The sequence below is a fragment of the Pezoporus wallicus genome, unplaced genomic scaffold (assembly GCF_028554395.1).
Source record: "Pezoporus wallicus isolate ANWC-B61680 ecotype Strahan unplaced genomic scaffold, APGP_CSIRO_Pwel_v1 contig_8731, whole genome shotgun sequence".
NCBI classification, from domain to species: domain Eukaryota; kingdom Metazoa; phylum Chordata; class Aves; order Psittaciformes; family Psittacidae; genus Pezoporus; species Pezoporus wallicus.
Window position 1 is genome coordinate 11,570 of NW_026637060.1, and position 11,758 is coordinate 23,327.

The 11,758-nt window shown below is 64.4% G+C and overlaps 1 protein-coding gene across 1 annotated transcript; it reads left to right on the plus strand.

Annotated features, from left to right (window-relative positions):
• Positions 1–292: 292 nt before the first annotated feature.
• IL11 (interleukin 11) lies at positions 293–10,354 on the plus strand. The gene is made up of 5 exons (XM_057403049.1): positions 293–424; positions 4,706–4,990; positions 5,096–5,182; positions 7,373–7,531; positions 10,136–10,354. Exons 1-5 carry the CDS (start codon positions 293–295, stop codon positions 10,298–10,300), a joined length of 828 nt encoding a protein of 275 aa, XP_057259032.1. The 3' UTR covers positions 10,301–10,354.
• The last annotated feature ends 1,404 nt before the right edge of the window (positions 10,355–11,758 follow it).

Genomic DNA, 11,758 nt, shown 5'->3' on the forward strand with positions numbered 1-11,758 from the left:
GGTGCGGGCCCTATCCTAGTCCAGGTTCATCCCGGTTCTGAACTGGGATCATCCCCATTGCCATGACCGGACCCGGTGCCGTTATGGATCCCACAACGGGACCGACCCCGGTGTGGGCCCGATCCTGGTCCAGGTTCATCCCAGTCCAGGTTAATCCTGATTCGGTACCGGGATCGTTCCCATTGCATTGACCAGAACCAGTGCCATTACGGACCCCAGTGCGGGACCATTCCCAGTACAGGTTCATCCCAGTTCTGAACCGGGATCATCCCCATTGCAATGACCGGACTCCATGTCGTTACGGATCCTGTGCGGGCCCGATCCTGCTCCAGGTTCATCCCCGTTCTGGACCGGGATCATCCCCATTGCCATGACCGGACCCGGTGCCATTATGGATCCTACAACAGGATCGACCCCGGTCCAGGTTCATCCCGGTCCAGGTTGATCCCGATTCGGTACCGGGATAGTCCCCATTGCATTGACCAGAACCAGCGCCGTTACGGATCCCAGTGCGGGACCATTCCCGGTCCAGGTTCATCCCAGCCCAGGTTCATCCCGGTCCAGGTTCATCCCGATCCTGGTCCGGGATCATCCCCATTGTAGTGACCGGACCCAGTGCCATTACGGACCCCAGTGCGGGCCCGATCCTGGTCCAGGTTCATCCCGGTTCTGAACCGGGATCATCCCCACTGCCATGACCGGAGCCGGTGCCATTAGGGACCCCACAACCGGACCGATACCGGTGTGGGCTCAATCCTGGTCCGGGTTCATCCCGGTTCTGAACCGGGATCATCCCCATTGCCATGACCAGACCCCTTTGCCTTTACGGACCCTGGTGCGGGCCCGATCCTGATCCAGGTCCATCCCGGTTCTGAACCGGGATCATCCCCATTGCAATGACCGGACCCGGTGCCGTTAGGGACCCCACAAGCAGACCGATACCGGTGTGGGCCCGATCCTGGTCCAGGTTCATTCCGGTTCTGAACCGGGATCATCCCCATTGCCATGACCAGACCCAGTGCCATTACGGACCCCAGTGCGGGCCCGATCCTGGTCCAGGTTCATCCCGGTTCTGAACCGGGATCATCCCCATTGCAATGACCGGACCCGGTGCCGTTATGGACCCCGGTGCGGGCCCGATCCTGGTCCAGGTTCATCCCGGTTCTGAACCGGGATCATCCCCATTGCAATGACCGGACCCGGTGCCGTTATGGACCCCGGTGCGGGCCCGATCCTGCTCCAGGTGGATCCCGGTTCTGAACCGGGATCATCCCCATTTCCATGACCGGACCCGATACCGTTATGGACCCCGGTGCAGGACCACTCCCGGCGCGGTCCCGACCCCTCTCCATCCCCATCCCCATCCCGGTTCCGGATCCCAACCCCGTTGCCTCCCCCCATCCGGTACGGGATGAATGAGTGGGGGGTGTGGGTCCGATGTGGGGCGGGGGGGGGGGGGGGGGTCCCGCCGCCCCCCGCCGTGTCCGTGGGGGGTTTCTCTCCCCCCGGTGCGTTGCTGAATGGAAAAGCCGTGACTCACGCGTGTGTCATCGCCAACGGCGCCCGCGCCGCCGTATAAATGGGGCCGGCGCGGAACCGGGCGTCACGCGGGGACACCGGACACGCTCCCTCCGCCCCACGCGAGGACACGCGGGACACAACCGGACACCCCCCTTCCCCCCCCCTCCCCCCTCTCTTCCTCCCCCCCCCTTCCCCTTTTGGACCCCTTTAAACCGGTGTCCCCACCCCCCCCGTGTTGTGGAGAGAACGGGAAAGAACGGGGAAAAACGGGGGGGGGGGAAAAAAACGCCGCGAGTGGGTGCGTGGGAAACGCGTCTGGGTGCGGGGGAGCGTGGTGCTGAGTGGGTGCAGGGGAGCGTGGCTTTGGCGTTGAGAGCGTGGAAGCGTTTCTGGGGTGCGTGGAGGCGTTTGGGGGTGCGTGGAGGCGTTTCTGGGGTGCGTGGAGGCGTTTGGGGGTGCGTGGAGGAGTTTGGGGGTGCGTGGAAGCGTTTGGGGCGCATGGGAGAGTGGCCGTGAGTGGGTAAGGGGGAGCGCGGCCGTGGCATCGGGAGCGTGTTTTGGGTGCGTGGAGGAGTTTTTGGGTGCGTGGGAGCGTTTTTGGGGTGCGTGGAAGCGTTTTTGGGGTGCGTGGAAGCGTTTTTGGGTGCGTGGAAGCGTTTTTGGGTGCGTGGCAGCGTGACCGCGGCCGTTTGGAGGTGTCCCCCTGAGTGGAAACGGGGCTGTGACAGCGCGAACGTGGCCGTGAGCGGGTAAGTGGGAGCGTGGCCGTGGCCTCGGGAGCGTTTTTGGCTGCGTGGAAGCGTTTTGGGCTGCGTGGAAGCGTTTTGGGCTGCGTGGAAACGCACCCGAGCCCCTGCCCCGTTTCAAGCTGAGCGGCCCCGTGCCCCCGGCACCGCGTTTTGCCCCGTTCCCGTTCCCCATCCCCGCCTGAATCCACGCTTGTGCAACACCCCCCACCCCACCCCCAAGCCCCATCCTCACCCCCCCACCCGTGGGTCCCATCCCGGCCCCGTGGGGGCACCCTCCGGCCCCGCCATGACAAGTAAGTGCCACGCTTATGAATGGGGGGGGACACACACACGAGTGGGAGGTCGTGATTGGAGGAGGGGGACCCCAAGGTTTGGGGACCACGTCCCCCCCCCCCACCCTATAACATGGGATGGGGGGGGTGTCCACGGGTGGATCCTGCCCCACATCCCTCACCCCCCCCCCCCCCAGCACCCAACACCCCCCCCCCCCCCCGCCAACGGCGGGACCGGGCGCGTCCATCCCCGTGGCCTCGGGGCGCGGGCAGCTGCCGCCGCGCCTCAAAGCCACAAACGGCCCCGGCGCGCACCTGCCCCGCCCGCGGCGGCTCCGCCCCCCATGTGTGGGGCAGAGGTGGGGGGGGGGGAGGGTGGGGGTCAATGTGTGGGGCAGTGCTGGGTGGGTCAATGCGTGGGGTGTCTGCGGGTCAATGTGTGGGGCAGAGGGGGGTCAATGTGAAGGGGTGTGTGGGGTCAATGTGTGGGGCAGAAGGGGGTCAATGTGGGGGGGTTGATGTCCCGGACACCCCCCTATCCCCATCCCGGCCCCCCCCCCCCCCCCCACATTGGGGCCGCCCCTGACTCACCCGCATCAAACTTTCCAGCCCGGACCGCACAGGACGCGCCGCCGCCCCCCCCCCCCCCCCCCCTTTCATCCCACCGGGAAGGGACGGGAATCCCGGGATCCTCAGCCCTAAATCCCGGGATCCCCAGCGCCGGGATCCCCCAATTCCGGCTGTGCCCCCCATTTGGGATCCCCTCCCCGTTCAGGGTCTCCCACTCTGGACCCCGGGATACCCCTCTCGGGAACACCGGGATCCCCTCACTCGGGGTCTCCCCGTTCGGGATCCCGGCATTATCCCACCTGGGATCCCCCCACTTGGGATCCCTCCATTCGGAGTCTCCCACTCTGAAACCTGGGATGCTCCTCACAGGAACACCGGGATCCCCTCACTCGGGATCCCCCCCCCCCCCTTTTGCTCTCCCCCACGCGAGATCCTGGGATAATCCCACTCGGGAACACCGGGATCCCCCCATTTGGGATCCCCCCATTCAGCGTCACCCACTCTGGACCCCGGGATACTCCCCTCGGGAATACTTAGAGCATTCCTTTTGGGATTCCCTCACTCGGCATCTCCCCATTCAGGGTCTCCCCACTCGAGATCCCGGGGTTATCCCACTCGGGATCCCCCCATTTGGGATCCCCCCACTCGGAGTCTCCCACTCGGGATCCCATTAACAGGGGTCTCCCACTTGTTATCCCAGCATTATCCCACTCGGGATCCCCTTAATGGGGGTCTCCCCCTCGTTATCCCACCTTATCCCACTCGGGATCTTGCTTTTTGGGATCCCCCCATTCATTATCCCGGGATTATCCCACTCGGGAACACCGGGATCCCCCCGTTTTGCGATCCCCCATTCCTTATCCCGGCCTTATCCCACTCGGGATCCTCTCATTTGGGATCCCCCCACTCGGAGTCTCCCACTCGGGAACACCAGGATCCCCCCCCCCCCTTTTGCGATCCCCCCCACTCGTTCCGGGATTTTCCCACTCGGGATCCCCTTAATGGGGGTCTCCCCCTCGTTACCCCAGCCTTATCCCACTCGGGATCCCATAAACAGGGGTCTCCCCCTCGTTATCCCTGCATTATCCCACTCTGGTTCTTGCTTTTTGGGATCCCCCCATTCATTATCCCGGGATTATCCCACTCGGGAACACCGAGATCCCCCCGTTTTGCGATCCCCCACTCATTATCCCTGCATTATCCCACTCGGGATCCCCCCATTTGGGATCCCCCCACTCGCAGTCTCCCACTCGGGATCCCCTTAATGGGGGTCTCCCACTCGTTATCCCACTTTATCCCACTCGGGATCTTGCTTTTTGGGATCCCCCCATTCATTCTGGGATTTTCCCACTCGGGATCCCCTTAATGGGGGTCTCCCCCTCGTTACCCCAGCCTTATCCCACTCGGGATCCCATTAACAGGGGTCTCCCCCTCGTTATCCCTGCATTATCCCACTCGGGATCCCCCCATTTGGGATCTCCCCCCCTCGGAGTCTCCCATTCGGGACCCCTTCACTGGGGGTCTCCCTCTCCTTATCCCGGGATTTTCCCACTCGGGATCCCCTTAATGGGGGTCTCTCCCTCATTATCCCAGCCTTATCCCACTCGGGATCCCCCCACTCGGGGTCTCCCCCCCCCCCATCCCTGGATCCCCCCCTCTGGATGTGCCCCCCCCTCACTCGTGTCCGTGTCCGCAGGGGCTCCGTGGCGGGCGCTGTTCGCCCTCCTGGGGCTGTGGCCGGGGCTGTGGCCGGGGCCGTGCCCGGGCCTTGCGGGGCCCCCCCGCCCGCGACCCCCGGACCCCCGCACCGAGCTCGACGCCATCGTCAGCCTCGCCAAGGCGCTGCTCAGCGACACCAAAGCCTTCCTCGCGCTCCTCGTGGGTACCCCCCCCCCCCAAATCCCACATCCCCCCCCTCCCCCCTCCTTGGTGCATTGGGTGACACCCCCCCCTCCCCTCCTTTTCCATTTATGTCGCCGACAGAAGTCGCGATTCCCGGCCGAAGGGGAGCATAAACTGGATTCGCTGCCCGTGCTCTCCATGAGCGCCCTGGAGCTCGCCAATATCCAGGTGGGGAACGGGAAGGGACACGCGTGGGGAGGGGAATTGGGGTGGCCGTGGGGTCCCCCATAGGCAGCCGCACCCCCCCCTCCCGGGGGTTGGGGTCCCTCCATGGCTGCGGGTTTGGGTCCCCCCGTGTGTTTGGGTCCCTCCCATGGGGCCGGGTCCCTTCAATGGGGGTCTCTAAGCGGGGTCCCCGATAGGTTCGGGTCCCTACGATGGGTTCGGGTCCTCAAGGGGGTCTCTAAGCGGGGTCCCCGATGGGTTCGGGTCCCTACGATGGGTTCGGGTCCTCAAAGGGGTCTCTAAGCGGGGTCTCTGATGGGTTCGGGTCCCCCCGTGTGTTCGGGTCCCCACGATGGGTTCGGGTCCTCACAATGGGTCCGGTTATTCCATGGGTTGGGGTCCCTTCCATGGGTTCGGGTCCCCCCATGGTTGCGGGTTCACGTCTCCCCATGTGTTCGGGTCCCCTCCATGAGTCTGGGTCCCCTCCATGAGTCTGGGTCCCCGTCATGGGTTCGGGTCCCCCCCAAGGGTTCGGGTCACCCCCAATGGGTCCGGGTCACCCCCAAGGGTCCGGGTCCCCGGGATGGGTTCGGGTCCCCCCCATGTGTTCGGGTCCCCCCGGGTCCGGGTCCCCCCATGGATCTGGGTCCCAATCCAAGGGTCTGGGTCCCCGCGATGGGTTCAGGTCCCCGGGATGGATTCGAGTCCCCCCCCATGGGTTCGGGTCCCCCCTGGTTGTGGGTTCAGGTCCCCCCCAACGCTTCGGGTCCCCCCCATAGGTTCGGGTCAAGGTCCCCCTCTGGTTGTGGGTCAGGTTTCCCCCCATGGGTGTGGGTCCCAATCCATGGGTCCGGGTGTCTCCTGTGGGTTCTTGTCCCCTCCGGGTCCGGTTCCTCCCCATGGGTCAGATTCCCCACTATGGGTTCTTGTCCCCCCCATGGGTCCGAGTCCCTCCCCGGTCTGGGTTCCCCTCTGGTTGTGGGTCCCTGTCCCCCCCATGGGTCTGGATCCCCCCCATGGGTCCGGGTCACCCCCTGGTTGTGGGTCCCTGTGCCCCCCATGAGTCCGGGTCCCCCCCATGGGTCCGGGTCCTCCTCTGGGTTGTAGGTCCGGTTCCCCGCCCCCCGGTTGTGGGTCCGGTTCCACCCTCCCTGGTTGTGGGTCCTGTTCCCCCCTCAGTTGTGGGTCCGGTCCCCCCCCTGCTTGTGGGTGCGGTTCACACCCCCCTTCCCCCCGGTTGTGGGTCTGATTCCCCCCTGGTTGTGAGTCCGGTTCCTCCCCCCTGATTGTGGGTCCCTGTCCCCCCCATGGGTCCGGTTCCCTCCCTGGTTGTGGGTCCGGTTCCCCCCCCGGTTGTGGGTCCGGTTCCCCCCCCGGTTGTCGGTCCGGTTCCCTCCCCCCCAGTTGTGGGTCCGGTTCTCCCCCCCCCGTGGTTGTGGGTCCGGTTCCCTCCCTGGTTGTGGGTCCGGTTCCCTCCCTGGTTGTGGGTCCCTGTCCCCTCCATAGGTCCGGTTCCCCCCCCCCCGCTGTGGGTCCGGTTCCCCTCCCCCGGTTGTGGGTCCCTGTCCCCCCCATGGGTCTGGTCCCCCCCTCCCTGGTTGTGGGTCCGGTTCCTTCCCCCCCAGTTGTGAGTCCGGTTCCCCCCTTGGTTGTGGGTCCGGTTCCCTCCCTGGTTGTGGGTCCGGTTTCCCCCCCGGTTGTGGGTCCGGTTCCCTCCCTGGTTGTGGGTCCGGTTCCCCCCTTGGTTGTGGGTCCAGTTCCCTCCCCGGTTGTTGGTCCGGTTCCCTCCCTGGTTGTGGGTCCGGTTCCCCCCTTGGTTGTGGGTCCGGTTCCCCCCTTGGTTGTGGGTCCGGTTCCCTCCCCGGTTGTGGGTCCGGTTCCCCCCTTGGTTGTGGGTCCAGTTCCCTCCCCGGTTGTGGGTCCGGTTTCCCCCCCGGTTGTGGGTCCGGTTCCCCCCCGGGTGGGGGTCCGGTTCCCCCCCCCCCCCCCGCGGTTGTGGGTCCGGTTTCCCCCCCGGTTGTGGGTCCGGTTCCCCCCCCCCCCCCGCGGTTGTGGGTCCGGTTTCCCCCCCCATGTTGTGGGTCCGGTTCCCTCCCCGGTTGTGGGTCCGGTTTCCCCCCCGGTTGTGGGTCCGGTTCCCCCCCCCCCCCCGCGGTTGTGGGTCCGTTCCGTGACGGTTCCCGTTGGGTGCAGGCTGCGGCAGCGCTCTCTCGGCTGAGCTCGGACCTGCAGCGCTACCGGCGGCACCTGGAGTGGCTGCGCCGGGCCGGGCCCGCGCTGCGCCCGCTGGAGCCGGAGCTGGGAGCGCTGCTGGCGCGCCTGGAGCGCCTGGGGCGGAGCCTCGACCTGCTGGTAGGCGGGGCTTGGCGGCGGAGGGCCAATGGGGAGGCGGTGCGGCGGGGAAGGGGCGGGGCGCGGCTCCTTGGCGCGCGGCGGCGCTCACCTGCATGAATGGGGACGGGCGGAGCGGCGGGGCGGGGGCTTCAGCCAATGGGAGGGGAGCGTGTGGAGGGGGGCGTGGCTTCGCGCTCTATGAATGGGGACGGGCCACGCGGAGCGGCTGGGCTTACACAAGGGGGCGTGGCTTCCACCAATGAGAGCGGAGCGTGTGGAGGGGGCGTGGCTTCTCTCACCTGCATGAATGAGCATGGGATTCGCGTCGAGGCTGGGCTTACGCAAGGGGGCGCGGCTTCCACCAATGGGAGGGGAGTGTGTGGAGGGGGGCGTGGCTTCGCGCTCTATGAATGGGGACGGGCTACGCGGCGCGGCTGGGCTCACACAAGGGGGCGTGGCTTCCACCAATAGGTGAGGCGTGTGCGGATGGGGGCGTGGCCTGCAGCTTGGGGGCGTGGCTTCTCTCAGCTGCATGAATGAGCAATGGCTTCGCGTCGCGGCTGGGCTTACACAAGCGGGCGCGGCTTCCACCAATGGGAGGGGAGTGTGTGAATGGGGGCGTGGCTTGGCGCTCTATGAATGATAGGCTTCGAGTCGGGGCGGTGTTTAGACAAGGGGGGGGCGGCTTCCACCAATGGGAGAGATTTGTGTGAATGGGGGCGTGGCTTGGCTATTGGGGGCATGGCTTCTCTCACCTGCATGAACGGGGACGGGCTTCGTGTCGGGGCGGGGCTTACAAAAGGGGGCGTGGCTTCCACCAGTGGGGGTGGCTCGTCTGAATGGAGGCGTGGCTTCGCGCTCTATGAATGGGGTCGGACTTGGCTTCGGGGCGGGGCTTAAGAAAGGAGGGGAGGCTTCTATCAATGGGACTGGCTCGTGTGAATGGGGGCGTGGCCTGGCTATTGGGGGCGTGGCTTCTCTCGCTTGCATGCATGGGGGCGGACTTCGCGTAGGGGCGGGGCTTCCACCAATGGGAGCGGCTCGCGCGAATGGGGGGCGTGGCTTCGCTCACCTGTACGAATGGGGACGGGCTTCGGGGCGGGGCTTGGGGGGAATGGGCGGGGCTTCCCCAACGCTGAGCGCGCCCGCGGCACACGCGTGTGCTCGCCCATGCATGGCCACGCGTGGACACGAGTGGGCATGTCTGTACATGCGTGGACAAGCATAAACACGGGTGGACACGCATGTCCACGGGTGGACATACATGGACACGCATGGACACGAGTGGACACGTGTGGACACGCATGACCACGGGTGGACATGCATGGAAATGAATGGACACGCATGTATACGCAAGGACAGGCATGAACACAGATGGACACGCATGTACACCCGCAGACACGCATGAACACGGGTGGACACCTATGGACATGCATGAGCACGGGTGGACACCTATGAACATGCATGAACACGCGTGGTCACGCATGTACACGGGTGGACACCTATGGACATGCATGTACACGGGTGGACATGCATGTACACGGGTGGACACCTATGGACACGCATGTACACTCATGAACAGGGGTGGACATGCATGAACACGCATGAACACGGGTGGACACCTATGGACATGCATGAACACGGGTAGACACCTATGGACACACATGAACACAGGTGGACACCTATGGACACGCATGAACACGCGTGGTCCCGCATGTACACGGGTGGACACGCATGAACACGGGTGGACACCTATGGACACGCATGTACACGGGTGGACACCTATGAACACACATGAACACGGGTGGACACGCATGTACATGGTTTGACACCTATGAACACGCATGTACACGGGTGGACACGCATGTACACGGGTGGACACCTATGGACACACATGTACACAGGTGGACACCTATGAACACACATGTACACGCATGTGCACGGTTTGACACCTATGGACACGCATGTACACGCATGTGCACGGTTTGACACCTATGGACACGCATGTACACGCATGTGCACGGTTTGACACCTATGGACACGCATGTACACGCATGTGCACGGTTTGACACCTATGGACACGCATGTACACGCATGTGCACGGTTTGACACCTATGGACACGCATGTACACGCATGTGCACGGTTTGACACCTATGAACACGCATGTACACGGTTTGACACCTATGGACACGCATGTACACGCATGTGCACGGTTTGACACCTATGGACACGCATGTGCACGGTTTGACACCTATGGACACGCATGTACACGCATGTGCACGGTTTGACACCTATGAACACGCATGTACACGGTTTGACACCTATGGACACGCATGTACACGCATGTGCACGGTTTGACACCTATGGACACGCATGTACACGCATGTGCACGGTTTGACACCTATGGACACGCATGTACACGCATGTGCACGGTTTGACACCTATGGACACGCATGTACACGCATGTACACGGTTTGACACCTATGGACACGCATGTACACGCATGTGCACGGTTTGACACCTATGGACACGCATGTACACGCATGTGCACGGTTTGACACCTATGGACACGCATGTACACGCCTGCCCACCCATGCCCACGCGTGTTTCCCCCCTCGCAGCTCTCCCGCCTGAGCCTCCCCAGACCCAGCGCCCCCCAGACCCCGCTGCCGGCCCCGGGCTCGCCCTGGGCCGCGGTCCGCGCCGGCCACGCCGTGCTCCAGAGCCTCCACCTGTACCTGGACTGGGCCTCGCGGGCCCTGGTGCTGCTCCGCAATAAGCTGTGACCCCTATTTATTGATATTTATTAGCCACGCCCCTATTGTATTAATTATTAATTAATTATTGGGGAGGACGCATCCTCCCCCCCCCCCCCCCCCCCCCCCATGCGCTCAGGGACCCCCCAACGTGTCCCCTCCCGTGTGGGAGATGTTATTTATTGACTCGGGCCCCGCTCGGCCCCGTTTTGGAGCGAGGAAGGAATAAAAGGATGGAAGTGATGGGATGAGGAGAGATCTTGGGGGGGGGGAATGGGAGGGAGTTGGGGGGGGGGAAAGGGTGAGGAATGGAGGGATAAAAGTGGGGGGAAAGGGGGAAAAAGAGGGGGGAAGCGGGGGGAAGGGAAGGAAAAGGGGGGATGCAGGCAGGGATGGGGGATGCAGGCAGGGATGGGGGATACAGGGAGGGATGAAGGGATGCTGGGAGGGATGAAGGGATGCAGGGAGGGATGGGGGATACAGGCAGGGATGGGGGATACAGGGAGGGATGGGGGATACAGGGAGGGATGAGGGATGCAGGCAGGGAGGGGGGATACAGGCAGGGATGGGGGATGCAGGCAGGGATGAAGGGATGCAGGCAGGGATAGGGGATGCAGGCAGGGATGAAGGGATGCAGGCAGGGATGGGGATACAGGCAGGGATGAAGGGATGCTGGGAGGGATGGGGGATACAGGCAGGGATGAAGGGATGCAGGGAGGGATGAAGGGATGCAGGCAGGGATGGGGGATGCAGGCAGGGATGGGGGATCCAGGCAGGGATGGGGGATCCAGGCAGGGATGGGGGATGCAGGCAGGGATGAAGGGATGCAGGCAGGGATGGGGGATACAGGCAGGGATGAAGGGATGCAGGCAGGGATGGGGGATATAGGGAGGGATGGGGGTACAGGCAGGGATGGGGGATGCAGGCAGGGATGAAGGGATGCAGGCAGGGATGGGGGATGCAGGCAGGGATGAAAGGATGCTGGGAGGGATGAAGGGATCCAGGCAGTGATGGGGGATGCGGGCAGGGATGAAGGGATGCAGGCAGGGATGAAAGGATGCTGGGAGGGATGAAGGGATGGTGGAAGGGATGAAGGGATGCTGGAAGGGATGAAGGGATACAGGCAGGGACGGGTGATACAGGGAGGGATAAAGGGATACAGGGAGGGATGGGGGATCCAGGGATGGATGGAACCAGGTGGGGAATGGGCACCAAGTGGGGACTCATTCCTCCCCCTGCACCCCCACACCATTGGGAGGCACTGGGGGGGGGGGGGCACCCCAAAACACCCCCAAACCCCAATGAATGAACCCAACCCCTGTGATCCGGGGGGTGGGGAGTGTGTGTGGGACACGGCCCCCCCCCCCAACAGAGCAGCTTTATTGAGACCCCACCACCCCCAATGGAGGGGGGGGGCAGAAGCGCTGGACCCCCCCCCCCCCTTAAGGCACTAAACCCCCTCCCCCAATGGTGGGGGGGGGGAGGGGC

Coding starts and splice junctions, on each gene's coding strand:
- IL11 (XM_057403049.1), top strand. CDS start 293: ATGTCGTTACGGATCCTGTGCGGGCCCGATCCTGCTCCAGGTTCATCC. Junction 425..4,705: donor CAGGATCGACCCCGGTCCAG/GTTCATCCCGGT, acceptor TCATTATCCCAG/CCTTATCCCACTCGGGATCC. Junction 5,183..7,372: donor TGGAGCTCGCCAATATCCAG/GTGGGGAACGGG, acceptor CGTTGGGTGCAG/GCTGCGGCAGCGCTCTCTCG.